At 43.6% G+C, this 17710-nt stretch overlaps 1 protein-coding gene across 2 annotated transcripts in view; it reads left to right on the top strand.

Moving 5' to 3' along the window:
• Positions 1–17710, top strand: part of ARHGEF37 (Rho guanine nucleotide exchange factor 37) — a 360439-nt gene that overhangs the window by 222808 nt on the left and 119921 nt on the right. For both annotated transcript variants that reach the window (XM_078652970.1, XM_078652971.1), the window contains exon 5: positions 12271–12467. In XM_078652970.1, coding sequence (XP_078509096.1) covers positions 12271–12467 — 197 coding nt within the window. The remainder of the gene's footprint in view (positions 1–12270; positions 12468–17710) is intronic.

Genomic DNA, 17710 nt, shown 5'->3' with positions numbered 1-17710 from the left:
TATCCAATACTTACCTTAAATGCAATGTAATGGTATGCGTTGTAATCGTATGCATTGTAAAGGTAGTATGCGATGTAATGGAATGCGTTGTAAAGGTAGTTTTTATGTCACCTACGCAGCACGCATGCGCTGCATTGGAAAAAGACCTTTAACAAGCGAGTCGGTTTTGAGGCCAAAAATGTGCACGCGTTGCGTTGCTTTTAATGGCAACGCGTGCACTTCTGGCGATTCCCTTGCGGGAGCAAGCAGGGATGGCATATATTAGCAATTATCGCGCCGTGCTGCTCGCTTCCGCCAGGGAATCGCGCAGACCCCCTCCTCTCTCCCCTCCCCCTGCTGCCGCGCGATGTACGCACGCTTGTGCTTGTTATAACTCCTGAGGAGTTATCAAATGCTACACTTGGCTCCTCTCGTGTCTCTTTTTTGTATTTAGGTAAACCCATCAACTGTGACGTATTCCTTTATCTCTGAAATAGTTACATTCTTAAATAATGTTATGTTAAGGGCTTTTAAACGATGGACGCACCCGCAAAAAATATGAAAACGAATGTGATCTCCTTTATGACATTCAGTTTTCAGTGGGTGGCGAGCTCCAATTCCTTCGCAAATCTCGGTATTTCGAGTTTTTACGGAAAAGAGATAAAAATTGCCAAATTACAAGTGGAAAATTGCGGGACACTAAAAAATAGCTGAAATAGGTGTGGTTAGCGCCTCTTTCTACAGGTTATTCCTCATTCCCTGTGGCAGTCTCATAATCACTGAGTTTTACCATACATAGTAAATACCTAAATCCCCGCATTCCTATGCACAAGTAAGGCACGCTCTCCCTCAGGGGACCGCATCGACCTCATAGATAAGGAGATAAGTGAATGCCTCAGACAGGAATTTCCGGAAGGACCGGTCTTTCAGGTTTCAACTAATGCACAGAAACCACCTAGCAACATCTAACAATACTGGCAGCTTCTCACACAACCCCGCTCCGCCCCTTCCGGCCTTACTTTCTGTACTTGTTCTGTTTGAAATACCCGACACACAGCAGGGGCCATGTTTTGCATACATGCCAACATTTTAGGACAGGGGCGTGGGAGATTCAAAGTAGTTTGTACAGATAATAAACAATAGATGAGTTAAGGGAATTGAAGAACGGTAGGAGTAAATTAAAGTATACTGTTAACACGTATTAGTTTGCTGTAAAATATATAATTGCTTTCAATTTCTCTAAGGCACAGGAAAAGGATAAGAATTAAGCCACAGTGACCAAGCTGAACCGTCTTCTCATTCACAGATACACAGATACACAGATTCTTATTCACAGGAACATTAGCAAAGGTTGGATATGCCTACGATTTTCCTTAAGATGTTCGTTTTTCGAGGTGCACAAAGTTGCACAAATCTGTGAAAAGCGTTTGCTTATAATACTCACTAGAGTTTACAAAATATGGCGGAAATGGTTTTAATTTTTTAGCCCTTTTTCTCGACTTAGAAAGTACACGTGGAGGACTCCTTCATTTTCAGTTGCTGAGACTACGGGTGCACCTGGGCTATTTCACACTCTATGTTCAATCTTACAACACTATTTTTAGCATTACAATGGGCAAATTCAGTTTAAAAGGCCTGAATGAATGTTTGGGAATACTCTAAAAGTTTTATGGGAGACCATCACATTCCCTTTACTCACCTCTGTAAGCTATCCTGGATGCACACATGATCCCAACCCAATGTTTAAAACTTAGGACTGCGAGGATCCTGCTATATTGGCATATTTGTATTTATTTGCGAGGACCCTGGGATATTGTGGTTTTCTCTGCAATATTGTGTGGGATTTACAGATGGAAATTGCCACAAATGATAGTTCTATAAATCAGAATTTGAGAATTCCAACTTCAAATCTCAGCTTTTTGCCGTGATAGTTGTACCGAACGCTGGAGGTTCTGCGAATGTTCATGTAGGCCAGTGCATAAAGTGATTTTTAACAGACCATTGGCCTAAACAGAAGTGGGCTTACATGTGGAAGAGTCACTACTGCTGTAATCAGGTTCCGTGCTAAGGAGTGTAAGGGTGTGCTTCATCTATGTGATTTTTTTATATATTTTAATCTCTCCCCATCAGCTCCACAAATTAGGTAAAAAACATAACTGAATACATGATGATGTTAAAGCACATACATGTTATCAGACAGAAGAACCACTTGTGTGGTTGTTACATGAATTGCAACACACTATTTAAAGTAAGACAGCCTCTTTCAATAAATAATCCACACTTGGAGATAGCCAACAGCTGAAAATCTCAAAAATATTGTAACACTATACAAATTCTGACATTTAAAAAAAATGTACCTCTAACAACATTTGGCTGCGTAGTAACAATACTTTTGAATCCTTGAGCAAGAAAATTGTAACTTTTCTTCTATATACAGCTTTATCTTTCTGTTGGCAAGACCTATTGTCTACAATACATTGATCAACAACATTAGAGTGGGCTTTGGGTCAGCCCCTTACTCATGACTGGATGGCTTTGTTGTTTATCTCTCTTTCCTGCCCCTAAGTCAATGGCTTTTATCCGTATTCTTGTGTTTGTCCACTCCGGAGCATTTTGGACTCACTGTGCTCTGATATACATTGCCACTGCTGATGCCCGACTTTGCTATGCAGTGGCTGTGAGGGACTAATGTTTCTCTGTCTCCACATCCGTCTCTCCATACTGCTGCTTTCTCCCCACTCAGTGACCTCTTGCCACCCAACCCTCTTGTTTTACTTTTGGACGGTTTCTTTGACTTTTTACTGTCTGCTGTGCTATCAGTGAGCGGGCAATCAAATTTCTTTTGACCATTTCTCAATGGCCGCCTGTAGTTGCACATGCACAAGCATGTGTGGTCGGCTCCAAAGAAGGGGGTTTGTTTTATTTTGATATGTCCAGTTGAAAGATGACTGCTGGCACATCACGAAAACAAGCATTTGCAATGCAATAGGTCTCGCATTTACGCGAGTTTGAGCTATAGACATTACAAATGGCAATGCCTTTTAGTTTTGCGAGACCTATTGCATTGCAAATGCTTGTTTAATATGCAATGTAGTGTCATGCGATGTAATGGAATGCATTGTAGTGGATGTTGCGATGTAAAAACTGCGTGGTAAGTGCATGTGTTGCAAATGAATGCGTTGTAATGTCATACATTCATTCAAAAGGACATTCTGCAATCTTTTCTTGCAGTAGCCTATTTAACATTTCAATCATTCCAACCATGCTCAGTTTTACGTTTTAAATAGAGGTGGGCAGAATGTTTATTCCGCCCGCGGATTTTGGCATCGCCAGCGCCATTTTATAACGTGAGCAATCGTGAGAGGTCAGAAGACTGCTTCTCGAGTATATTTGCTGATGCTCTAGTAGATTTTCTACTTGATCAGCAACAAAATCAAGTCAGAGGGTCGCATACTCTTGCGCACCGCATGGTGCAGGTTGCACTGATTTTTCAGTGCTGCTCATGCTACTGGCATTAAATTGCTGCGCGAGCAGTGCAACATGCAATATTTCCCACCCATTGGTGTAATTCTGTGGAATCTTGCGGCGTTCTTATGTAACTTTTTAACTCCATGGAGTGAAACTCTGTGAGTTCTGCCAGCCCCTAGTTTTAAATGCATGCCTGGTACTATTATTTTTCAGAGGTACATGTAAGGTGGCATTCAATGTTGCCAACTTGCAAAAAAGAATGTGGAAGCCGTGACCTAACTCGGGCAAGTATAATAAAGTAAATCCCAGAAACACCGCTGTCATTTGAATTGGGGTAACCGGTTGAGCCACTGGGATAGCCATCAGTGGTGCAGCCAGTGCAGAGACACCAGGTCCCAGAGGAGTGGGGACTCAGCCTTGGCCTATGCCTGCTACATTTTGTAAGAGCGTAATGGAACAGTGGTTTATTAATTAAATATTTTCTCCTGTCTAGGAAGTCTAGACTCTGTGATCCCCCCATCCCCCTCCCCCCAGAACTACTGATGCATTACGCATTTACTGACCCAGGTTCCCAGGGTTATACGGTTGCCCCTTTATTATTCCTATTCTTTTTTTAAGAAGCCGCATGCTCTGTTTGAGAGTTTATTTTAACAGAGCCTCCCTGATGCCTGGCTCATGTTTACTCTTCCCCAAGGTGGGAAAGAAGGGAGAGCCACAGTTTGTAAAGATGAGGGGAGATTTGAATGCAGAGAGATAACATGTGAGTAGAAATGTGGAGGGCAGAGGGAAAGACTAAGAAGAAGAGCCATAGAGGAAAGCTGAAAAGGGGACGAAGGAAAAGGGAGAAAGGAATAGAGAGAAATGGAGGAAAATTCAAGAAAAAGAGAGGGTAACTAGTGGAAGGAGAGGAAAAGAGAAGGTTGTGTAGGAGATAATGGTGATAACGGTGATTGAAAGGTGATAGCGAATAAAAGAAGATAGGGAAGAGAAAGAGAGAGAGTGGAGACTTAAAAAGTCAGAGAGACCAGGATGAAGGAAAAGGAAGACAGAAAGATTGAGTGCCAGTGAATGCCATCAAAACTACCAATAGTAATACCACCAATACCCCCAGCACAATACCAATATGACCACCACCACCAGTACAATATCACCATCAACAACAATACCACCATCACTACCAGTTATAAGCAAACCGAACAAGTCTGGCTTTAATGTGCTGCTGCATGGAAATACATTTCTGCGTTCTTGGGTAAGGCCAGGCCTATTAGTTTTGTTAGTCATTGTTGAAAATGAAAGGCCGGATTTACAAAGTCCTTGCATTACCCGTGCGCCACGCAAGGCAACACAATGGCTTAAGTGAGATTTACTAAGCCATGTAAAGACTTTCTGTGGCTCTTCATTGGCTCAGTAAAACCATAGTAACGCATGGTTGTGCTAATCATTGCCTTGCATTACTCTGCCTTAGGGAGGGGGCTCTAAAGGTAGTAAACCTGGAAATGCATCAAAATGTTACACCTTCCCCAACATTATTTCCACTTTCTGCATGCACTGCATTCAGCAGCACACATAGGAGGAGAAAAATGTCTCTAAGGATTGTTTTTGTGTGGGAAGATGCCCCTTCCTGCACAAAAAAATCCTGCCTGTGGCAAAGGCCACCTTCCACCATGGTGCAAGGGTGCCTGCATTGGCGTTAGGAATTCCTGCTCTCTCCCTGTCACACAGCGCTGTGCAGTAAGCGGTCTTGCTGCAGTAGGTGACATTTTGATAAATCTGCCCCAACCTACATATCACTTGGGCTGGCCTTCCTCTGTCTACCAATTGTTATCTATGAACATGTTGGAGGCCTGGTCCAGCTTGTGAACCTTTTGGATCATTATTTGCTGCCATCTACCACAACATGATGGGCTGTTCAGTAATCACCTATTGGAGGCTGTTCATCCTCATGCCTCAATTGCTGGCCCTTTCAGAGTTTTGGAAGACCTCAGTGCTTTGTAAGAAATTGACATGTATCACAGCCTTATTACGTGCTATCTAAAATGTGGCCGATGTCAGGTTGTAATATCCTCTTTGCATAGTCCTTCACACTCACGCTGACTTGTGGAAATGATGCAGCCCCACTTAACCCTCAGTCCCACTCTCTCACCTAGTCTGATGACATTGAAAGAGCACTGGGCCTTGAAATGTAATCTCATCAACAATACATTTCTAACTTGTGAAGTCAGCATGACTCCAAAATAAGGAATCACTAAATATGGTTAAAAAGGTTTATTTTGGATTACCAATCAATCCCATATATATGGAGACCAGAAATAGGTTCAGTAAATGCAGAAACACAAAAGGTAAAGGGAAGTATCTCAGTATGTTAAGGCGCAACAGAATAATATATTGAGTTGCAATAATCTCGATTATTTAAACACTGATTAAAGCAAACACATTTTCCATATGGAAATTTGAATAGGAAGCTTCTCTCTCCTACCATAGACTAAATATACGGTCATCTAGTAAAGATCTATACATCGGAAGCTTAGGTCAAAAGGGAAGAAAGGTGTCAGCATGATAAGGCTCTAGTAGAAGTCTAAAAGAAAAGGAAATCAGTATGTAGCATAAAGCTTCACACTTGAAAGAATAGGGCAAGCGGAGAGGTCTGTAACTCTCCAAGTCTAAAGAGAATCTGCTCTGCTCTACCTGCAACTGTAAGAACACCAACTTGAAAGTTACAAGAGAGTCAGAACATTCTTATCTCCATCTCACCACCAAGGGCCACTCAGATCACCTTTTGGGTGCTTCTGCAACATCAGTTCAGGTTCACACTCTATCAAACTGCAGCTTTGGTTCTCAGCCTGGAACATCCTGGTACACAATGAACAGAAGGCCTCTTTCGATCAATGTTTCTCCACATTCACTGCCAGATTTCCTCTCAGGCCTCTCTATCAGTCATCTAATATAGGCAATAAGCCTATCTGTCGTTAACAAATATAATGATAATAACCTGCAATGGAAAAAGAAAACCTACTGGCCAAGCAAAATACATTTCAACTAAGACCTGCAGTCAGGCTAACTTTAGTTAAGCATTTTGTTGTGCAATTAGAATACATGATTATACATGCATGTGTAGCTTTTGATTAATTGAGTACATGTTCACATATACAAATGTCACTTTCAAAATGAATGCAACATACTTTGAAACATAAGAGCAAAATGTAAATGAGACTTACATTCATTTTTAAACTGAACATTAGTGCACGTATATAATTCTATAGTTTTTACTTTGAATGCATTTCAGTAACACCTTTTGTGAGAAGTTGGCCTGGCATATGATGTCCACTAGTTATAGTGGGCACCTTGCACCTTGCACCAGTCCAAACAACCCCTTAGAGGTGATAGGTTAAAGACAACCTTATTTGAAAGCTATCCTAGTCTTGAAGGAATGTAAAGCACCTTGTTTTACCAGTCTATAATCTCTTGAATGACCAAATGAAAGGAGAACCACACCAGGTATATATATAAAATATATGTATTTATTCTAAACACACCCTACTAGTCTATTTATGAAGCTAGAGGTCAAAGCACATAAGTTACACTTAATATCACACAGTAAATTAGCCCAATATATGTTGAGCCCTAGGGGCGTACCAAACCATATATTAAGAAAGTGGTATAAGAACCACGACTTGACTATACACAAGGCCTAGAGCCCGTATAATCGCTGGGCCCACCAGGAACCACCCAAGGCAGTGACACAGGGTAACCACGAGGGAAGCGTACTGTGTGAGAACACAGCCGCGAGACGCCGTTAGCTTCTAAGGGAAAAATCATGGTCTCCTCTCCTCCCCTCCCATCCCATCCCCTCCTTTCCTCTCCTCTCCTTCTCCTTCTCCTTCTCCCCCTCCCTTTTCCTCTTCCTCTTCCCCTTTCCCTTCCTCTTACCTTCCCCTCACCCTCTCTCCCATCCTCTCCCATCCTCGTCTCTCCCCCTTCGCCTCTCCCCCTTCCCCCAGTCCCCTCTTCTCTCCTCTGCTCCTATCCACTCAATTACTCTCTTCCCCTCCCCTGTCTTCACTGATCCTCCCCTCCTTTCCTCTCCTGTCCTCAGCCCTCATCCACCTACTGGATAATCCTGGACTGGAACACCTCCTTCCTCACCGGCAGAACCCAGAGAGTCCGCCTCCCCACCCTTCCAATCCAAAGCCAGCACGATCACCTGCGGCGTACCCCAAGGATCATCCCTCAGCCCAACCCTTTTCAACGTCTACATGGCACCGCTCGCTAACACCGTCCGAGCACACCACCTCAGCATTGTCTCCTACACCGACGATACCCCGCTGATCCTCTCCCTCACAAGGACCCGGCCACCACCAAATCCAACCTCCAATAGGATATGAAAGCCATCGCAGAATGGATGAACACTAGCCGGCTGAAGCTGAAATCAGACAAGACAGAGGTCCTCATTCTCGGATCCACGCCCTCCGCATGGGACGACTCCTGGTGGCCGGCCACGTTGGCAGCTGCCCCGACACCCACTAACCATGCACGCAACCTGGGCTTCATCCTGGACTCCACGCTCTCTATGACCCGGCAAGTTAATGCCGTCTCCTCCTCCTGCTTCAACACCCTCAGCATGCTGTCAAAGGTCTACAAATGGATTCCCACCAAAACCAAAAGGACTGTCACCAAAGCACTCGTCAGCAGCAGGCTGGATTACGGCAACGCCCTCTACGCAGGAACCACGGCTACACTCCAGAAGTGACTCCAACGCATATAAAATGCCTCTGCCCACCTCATCCTCGGACTCCCTCACCACAGCCATATCACCACCACCTGAGAGACCTGCACTGGCTCCTGGTCAACAAGAGGATCACCTTCAAGCTCCTCACCCACGCTCACAAAGCATTCAACAACACCGGACCAAAATACCTTAACAAACGACTATCATTCTACACCCCGAACCGCCAGCTTCGCTCCGCCGACCTCGCCCTCACCACTGTCCCACGCATCAGCCGAACGACCACCGGCAGCAGATCATTCTCCCACCTCGCCAGCAAGACATGGAACACCCTCCCTGCCGACCTACGGCAGACCCAAGACCTGCTGACCTTCAGGAGACTCCACTAGACCTGGCTGTTCGAGCAGTAGCTGCACCCACCCTCAGCGCCTTGAGACACTCACAGGTGAGTAGTGCGCTTTACAAATGATTGATTGATTGATTGCATGTTGAGTAGGCCTGGGCGAAATTTAAACGATGCCAGTATATTACTTGCAATTTCGGGAATTTCAAATAATGCTTGTTACTCCAAATCCCCAAAATTATCATAGATTTCCTTTAGGGGTCAACAGTGGTCACAGCTGCAACCCGTTGTTTGCCCCTTCTGACCCCGGGAATTCCCTTTTCGACTCTTGGCCTTAGGGTTGGTAAGGGCAATGCCAATAACAGAAGTTGAGATGTGCACTGTCTACTTTCTGTAGCTCTGAATGTGAACTGAGGTCTTTAGCTCTTTGCTTGGTAAAACAAAAAAGTTCAAACCAGTGCAAAGTGTACTCTGCTGAATAAAAAAACAAAAACATGTTTAACTAGATTTTGCAGATTTTTATTATTGTGAAAACGTAGAAAATTATGTGTCTGAATAAAAACCTCACCTATGTGATGTAGTGAGGGATAATGAATTATGAAGCGGTACCAATCAAAATGTAGTAACAATGTTAAGGAACAATGTATGTCAATAACATCGTTCACATTGGACGAAATAAAGAAATGCAGGTGGACAAAAACAATACAGTTCTTTAAATCTTTTTATGCATCTTTTTCTAATTTTCCAATGCATTTTATGCTTCGGGTATATACTAGGAAAACGATTACATGATGATATTTTGAGGTATACATAATTTAGTTACCCAGTGTTATTTTGTGAATTAATGGCACTATATTTTCCTCTTCCACCAAACACATATTTTTTCATGCAATAAAAAAAAGAAGTGTTCAATGTTCCTATTAAAATGTTGGTGGTATATAAAACAGACATTTATCTGTTTTGGTGTTCTCATACAATTGTGTGCGTAAAAGTCTCTTTGGTACTGTCAGTTATTGTGATGTCATTAGGATTAAATTCATGTGACATCAGTTCTTGGAAGTATTAAGTGTCAAAGATCACAAGACATAAATTCCTGTGATGTCATTGGGTCAAAGAGAGGTTATGTGAAGTCACTTCAAATTAACCCCCGTGGTAATCGTCTATATAAATAAAAATGTAACTGTTTGTTTATCCAAAATCTCAAATCTCAGTAAGTTCTACACCGATTGCTTTGAAATTTTGACACAACGTTGCATTCGAATGGGGGAGTGTTTTTATATACACAACATTGGATTCGAATACGCACGTGTCGAATACGCGCGTGTTTTTAATCGAAAGCACAAACAGACACATAAACATGTCAGTGTGTGTTTGATAAAAATCTTAAATCTACGAAAGTTCTTCACCGATTTATTTGAAATTTTGACACAACGTTGAATTCGAATAAGCGCGTGTTTATATATACACAACATTGGATTCGAATGCGCACGTGTCAAATACGCGCATGTTTTTAATCTAAAGGACAAACAGACCCTATCGATTGGGTTGCTGCGCAACAACTACAATAGACACATAGAGACAATAGTCTACATATAATAGGATGGGCTGTTGGTGTCAGGATGGCAGACCGGGAAGTGGGTGGAGGGAGGGGGGAGGAGTTGGTTCACTTGGTAACATTAAGAACGGACGTATAGAGACAATAGTCTACATATATTAGGATGGACAGTTGGAGCCAGGATGGCAGAGCGGGAAGTGGGTGGAGGGAGAGGGGAGGAGTTGGTTCACTTTGCAACATTAGCGTGTGTTTATATATACACAACGTTTTTTGTTTTTTTTGCAGAGTTTTATATAGCGCGAACTAGACCTGAACCGAATCAGGTATCAGAGCGCTTTACATAGCACCAGTTACATTACATGAGGACACACTTTCATTTTAGGCACGGGGAGATTAAGTGTTTTGCCCAGAATCACAGGAGGTTTTTGGCGTCGTTACCGAGACTCGAACCCAGATCCCCAGGTCTGAGGTCGAGCGCCTTAGCCGTTAGGCCAACTCCTCTCCCACACGTTGGATTCGAATACGCGCGTGTTTTTAATCGAAAGGCCGAACAGACCCTATCGATTTGGTTGCTGCGCAACAAATACAAGGGACGCATATAGACAATAGTCTACATATATTAGGATGGACAGTTGGTGTCAGGATGGCAGACCGGGGAGTGTGTGGAGGGAGGGGGGAGGAGTTGGTTCACTTTGCAACATTAGGAAAGGACGCATAGAGACAATAATTTAAATAGATTAGGATGGACAGTTGGTGTCAGGATGGCAGACCGGGAAGTGGGTGGAGGGAGGGGGGAGGAGTTGGTTCACTTTGCAACATTAGCGCGTCAGACAGGAAAGTGGGTGGAGTGAGGGGGAGGAGTTGGTTCACTTGGCAACATTAAGAAAGGACGCATAGAGACAATAGTCTACATATATTAGGATGGACAATTGGTGTCAGGATGGCAGATCGGGAAGTGGGTGGAGGGAGGGGGGAGGAGTTGGTTCATTTTGTAACATTAGCGCGTGTTTATATGTACACAACGTTGGATTTGAATACCCGCGTGTCCAATACGCACGTGTTTTTAATCGAAAGGCCGAACAGACCCTATCGATTTGGTTGCTGTGCAACACATGACGCATATAGACAATAGTCTACATATATTAGGATGAACAGTTGGTGTCCGGATGGCAGACCAGGAAGTGGGTGGAGGGAGGGGGGAAAAGTTGGTTCACTTTGCAACCCGAACAGACCCTATTGATTTGGTTGCTGCGCAACAAATACAAGGGACGCATATAGAAAATAGTCTACATATATTAGGATGGACAAAAACATATTGTATACCCAGAAGCATTGTGAAATTAAACATATTAGAAACGTGCGCTTACTCTTTTCTGTCTCTTCCATTTAACCAGACTGAGCCACAGCAACGCGTGGCCGGGTACAGCTAGTTATGAATAAATTTGGTGAAATTGTGCTTAATTAGACAAAAACAAATACAGCTTTAAGCATTATATGGAGATTTATTTCTCTGAAGATAGATTGAGAAATTGCAATACTATGATGGTCAGCATACCCTAAAGGATAATGCATAACTATTATATATCACCAATAATTAGCACTCACTCTGCACCAAATTCCAGCTGATAATGAGGGCCTACGACCCTCATTATGAATGGCTTCTTAAGTTTGATTGGGCCGGTAACAGCAGTTACATGCCCCATCGTAGTTATAAGATGCATGATATTTCCGTGTATCTGTTTATTTTCAAATAAAGATAATAGCTGCACAAATCTGGGGTGGGAGGGAATTTAAATGAAGAATTACATTACACCAGTAATTTCTCATTTCTAAGGGGACCCTCGGGTCTCATAAGCAGTGGCCTGGATTTTGTCCACCCTCTGAGGTATCAATACCCCTGTTGTCAATATGACAGATGGTGGAGAAAATACTGGCGATTTTTTAGGCCACTCATAATGAGAGCCAAAATGGGCTTTAGATTATGACCTGCGGTTTTCATGCACAGATCTCTGTAGCCAGTTATTTAGCTCACTGAGATATCATTAGCTCACTGAGATATATTAGTAACATGAAATACCACAGCATGGTACTACACAAGGTAACATAGCAAAACATTACAAAAGACCATAGCATTTGCAAACTCCTCTCCTCCTCTTAATTTAGAGCCAGGATTATCTCAGTAATGCGTCCTTTTCTCCACAGACCTACAGCGGTCCCAGACCTCAGCTTCCTACTAGTGAAGCCTGTGCAACGAATAACCAAATATCCCCTGCTGTTGAAGAAGATTCTGGATAATGTTCCCAACTTCGACAGGGCCTACAACATTCTGAGAGAAGCAACCACCACCATGGAGGAAGTGAACTGCCGCATCAACGAGTACAAGCGGAACAAGGAAGTCGGTAAGTTAGGGACTGTCTGCTAGGAATATTTGGGATAGAAATAGCCTGATGGGGTCCATGGAAAGGTATTCATTTGTACAGTGTGTATTTTCAGGCCATCGAGGGTGACCTTTAACCGATTGAGCCCCAACTGCAGACACCAGCCTGTTAACTCCTCTCCAAGTTCCCCAAAGGCCATTCCACCTCTGCACATCTATCTGTCTCTGGCAGACCTCCATTGTCTATTACCCAGATGTCCAAACAGTACTGCAAATATAGCTCAGACAGGACATCCACCATGTTCTACTGTTCCAGAAGAGAGATCCTCACACAGCTATGGCAATGCAACTCAATCCTGACCTGGAAGACCTCTCACTGTTGGAGTAAAACAGTCCGCAGTCACCTCGGCCTAGGAACCCAGTTCAGAAACACCTATCCCATCTCACCTGAGTATTGAAGACGTTTAGATGAGGTTTGCTGCACAGCGCACATTTTCATCTGGCTTGCACCATAGGCAATTTCGTTGAACTCTGGGTGTTTTCTGACCTCTCCTCCACCATCCCCACCCTCCCAGTGCTATCATGATGAAGTGCCATATTATTTACTCTAGAGCTCACCATCTATAAGGTCAAAAAGAGGCCCCTTGAATGCAAATTGGCAAATATACTTGGCAGCAAAACGAAAGGCTAAGAATAGCTACTATGCATCCCTCCTCGTCTGTACAACATGCTCTTCATGCATGTCTCAAAATTCAGAAGCAACTCTGAGGAAATGTATCTGAAGAACCATGGGACTCTCTGGACAATCGTTTTAAGGACAAGGACTGGGGACCAGACACCTATTTCGCTGGGAGAGTTTTTATCACTCTACCAGCCTCATTTTCCAGCTCTGTATGACCCAAGCTAGACATTTTCACACACTCACACCCACCGTCTCCTAACATAACATTGTCCAGTGCTGAAAGTCTGGATCCCCAGCAGATCCTTGTCAACTCCTTTACTCCCGCTCTTATGGAAATCCTGCACTTTCCCACTTTACTCTGCCATTGACCCGAATAATCCTTAATGTAGCATTTCACTATGGGAATTTTTTACATGGTCCGCAAAGTTTACTCCATCAAAATTCTCAGGAAGAACCTAGGACTCAGAAATTACTTTTGCCCAGAGAGTTGTGAAGGAAAAGGTTACAATTAGACTTATCCTCAGCGGATCTTTTAAGTCCAAGCTTATCAAAATAGCAAATAATTTTCAATTTACGGAGTTGATCATGAACAAGACTATCCTTGCCAATGCCCAAGTCAGGGTCAATGCCGCCGGACAGAATGGATTCTCATGGTCACCTGGCAGTAAATTGAAGTTCATACACATGGGAATGAAATGGCTGCACTTATGTTCCTAGACTTTGAACATTCCACAGCACCGATCCCGTAGCGTCATCCACCTTAATCCACCATCTCATTATCATGGGTGGCACTGTTTATGACGTTGATCTGGATCTCAATGTTCCTTTCAGAATGGGTGCACACAACTTTTCTTGACTCCAATATCTTCATTCTCTTAACCAGTCTTTTTATCAACACTATTTCCTCCATATCCAGTTGTATGCTCTCGAACGCTGCAGTTATGCCGATGACGCTCTGATCATTCTAAAATTACAAAACTTGCATATCGGAGCTTAACTCTTTGCAAATGGCAACTGTATGATCAAGAACCACCTGAAACTGGATGCCTACGAAAAGGCAAAGCTTTAATCAGGTAGCTGTCCACACCCAAAACCTACCCCCAAACGCAAAGCTAGACTCTTTATCTATTCCAACCAACTTTTTAAGAAACCTGGGGGGCAGACTGGGTTTAGACCTACACTTGGCACCTCAATCTACTCAGTAATAAGTTGTCCTTTCACCTTCAGAGATTCCTAAAACAAATCTTTACCGTGCTGGAATCCCTGCACGGAGTGCAAGTCACTGCAGAACTTTGCTATGATTTGATTTGATTTGATTTATTATTTTATAAAGTGCGCGATTGCCCTTGGGCGTCTTGGCGCTGATTCTGATTTCAGACGCATGGTCCGGCTTGTTCGCATCTATCTTGCCTTAAACAACCAGGTTTTTACTTCCTTCCGGAAGGAGAGCAAAGACGTACTGTTTTTGATGGTGACTGGGAGTAAGTTCCAGGTCCTGGCCGTCTGCAGTATGAAACTCCTTCCTCCCCATCTGGTCTGTCTGAACCTGGGAACCTGGAGCAGTCGTGACTGACCGGATCTGAGGGTTCTGGATGGTTCGTAGGGTTTGAGCCGTGTTCTAAGGAACAATGGGCCTGAGCCGTGGAGGGCCTTGTAGGCCAAGCAGAGTGATTTAAACGCCACTCTTTTGGATATCGGGAGCCAATGGAGGTGATCCAATCTATGGGCTATTGGCTCGTACTTGGGGACATCCAACACCAGTCTGGCTGCTGCGTTTTGTAAGCGTTGGAGTTTCGTTATAATTTGGTCCTGGGCACCGGCATAAAGCGCGTTCCCGTAGTCTAGCCTTGATAAGGCCCGGTGGAGGAGGAGCGTCGCCCCCCCCCTGCCAGCAGCCAAAAAAATGAAAAATAAAACGATAATAAATACTTGTTAATTATTGTTTATTTTGGCTATTGGAACCGAGGCTTGGCGGCGGGGGCAGAGATGGCAGGCTGGTGGAGCAGTGTTTTGCACTGTGATCCGTGTGCTTGACTTTTGGCTGGCCCTCTCAGGACGGCCAAACCATCAAGAGCACTGAAGCTCTCTCCAACCCCAACTGCTTTGCTGGGTTGGAGAGAGCAGGCACAGTCTCCCAGTCTACCTGAGAGCGCAAATCAACGGTGCTCAGGCCAATCCTGACTCTGCTTTTATGGAGCGTCAGTATTGGTCGCAAGGGATTCTAGGAGCCTGTTCCTGCAGCGCACTGAGCCGGATCGGAGCATCGGAGCCAGATCGGAGTGTGGATTCAGGTATTATTATTTTGATAATATTACATATTATTTTTACATTTTTATTTTGTTGTCCATCCCCGGTTCCCCCTCCCCCTTCACCCCGCCACTTTGCACAGATGCCAGCCGCTACTGACTGGCACACCAAAATACATACTCTGCAAGCTCTAAAGGGGGCACAACAGGGCTTCAGTACTGTTCCAGCTCCTTCATGCGTGGGGTTTGGACCCACATTTAATCAACTTACAAGCACTCCGCTGGCTCCGGCCGCTCAGTGAATCTTATGAATTTCTACCTCTATTTCTTACCTCGCACTCCAAGGAATCAATCCAATGGTCATATAATGGAGGCTGCATTACCAGCTCACCCATTGTTTATCATATCACGTCCCTCCTCATTTTACATACGTTTCCCGGAACGTTACACCTTTGCCAACTAGTCACCCTTAGGCACCCATACCCTCTGACTTCTCTATTATAAATCCCAAAATTGTGGGGGAAAAAGTTGCAGATAATGTGCCTCCCCTCTTTTGTGTTCTCTGATGCTTTTCAAGAGGTTTGTGGTATACAAATACCCTTGCATTTACACATACATACATAGAGTTACCAGCACAGGAGAAGCACATCCCCAGTTGCCTAACTCTTGAGTTGGGATTCCTTTGTACTACAAATTTCACCTAGTGAACACCTCATTCCCGGTCCAGACAGCAAAACAGTCGAATTCCTCAGCAGTTAACAGCCAGAAAAATCCCCTATCTCGCGTTACATTGAACTCTAAAATATTAAATGTTCCCTTCTTCCAGGACTTGTGCGTCTCAATCCTTAACACTAAATACACCAGCCCTCTAAGTGACCTTGGGCGACTTCTAAAAGCTGTTATGAAATGTGCACAGCCAATAACATTGTAATACACACGTATGCCGTCCATCAAACCTACAATGCCTTGACAGAAACCACTGTAACTGAGGTTCCTGCCAATGCTAGAAATGTCCGCTGTGACTGTGGCCATCTCTAAATTTGCCAGACAAGCACTCGGTCAGGGTGACGGAGTAATTTACTTCATCGCCCGGATGAAGTTAACCCCGCCCGCCAAGATTTAGATAAGGCCCTACATTTCCTATGTAAGTCATTACCTTAAAAAGCATGCACAGCAAAGTACTTCACAAAGGCTACTTTTGACAAAGAGGACTATTTTTGTTGCACCTTAAGGAAACCTATATGCTATGTGCACGAGTGTCTTTATATTGTGAACAAAGAAAGTCTTAAACCCAACAACACGTCATGACAGCAAATTAAAACAAATTACCCTAAAAGGGCCCATTAGAGAATAGCACGGCATCTTTTGGACCAGCTATGGCATCCAAACACCATGAGCTTCATAAACACAAAAAATAATTAACCAGCAATAGAAATGTTGTCATGTCAGCAACGTGAATACATCAAGGAGCAGACATCGGTTCAGTTACTAGCTACGTGTCTTGTTGCATCTGCGGTCTAACAAAAGGCTCCATCACCAAAGCTTAATAGGAACACAAATGGAGCAATGTAACCATGCGTGAAATGTCATTGTATTGACAGCCCATCGAAGCATTGGAGGCTGAATTTCTGACCCAAAGCTCACTCTCTATCTCTATACTTCCTCCTATTGTACCTATTTAAATACTTTGATAACATGCAGTGTACTTGACAGTTAATGCTGTATGTAACCAGAACAAAAAATTACTGCAATGGTTTGTGCATCAGGAAAATGAGTTGATTTGTGCTTCAATAGCTAGTGTTGTGTCGTGCAGTACCTGGTTCTCATGTATAAGGATGCCTCTCCATTCTATAGTTTTTAAATGTAAAAGGAAAGACAAATGCAGTGGTTGCTTGCCATTTCTACCAGCAACTTCCGCAGTGGCGGCTGGTGATATTTCAAAGCGGTGAGGCGTAAAAGTGATGTATAGGGAAGCGTGCAAGCCCGGGCTTGGGGGGGGGGGGGAGGCCTACAGGATACTATCAGACTGAAAACTAAGAAATGTAAAAAGTTGAAACAAGACAGCACAGCAGGCATTTTCCATCTCTGCACCCAGTATCTGGAACAATATCCTCATATCCGTTAACACCATCCCAACAATGCTGCAATGTAGAAAAGATTTGAACACACACTTCTTTACATAATAGTATATCACAATGCAGTAAAAAAATTACTAACCAGCTACAACTCCTATCACTCATTGACCGTAATAGTGAAACATACACTTTTATTGATTGGATGTATACTAGCCCTAGTAAGTGGTTGTGCTTATTTTGGAAATCTGTCAAGGTTGTCAAA

The sequence above is a fragment of the Lissotriton helveticus genome, chromosome 7 (assembly GCF_964261635.1).
Source record: "Lissotriton helveticus chromosome 7, aLisHel1.1, whole genome shotgun sequence".
NCBI classification, from domain to species: domain Eukaryota; kingdom Metazoa; phylum Chordata; class Amphibia; order Caudata; family Salamandridae; genus Lissotriton; species Lissotriton helveticus.
The sequence above is the reverse complement of the archived record's forward strand: the minus strand, read 5'-3'. Positions and strand labels throughout refer to the sequence as shown.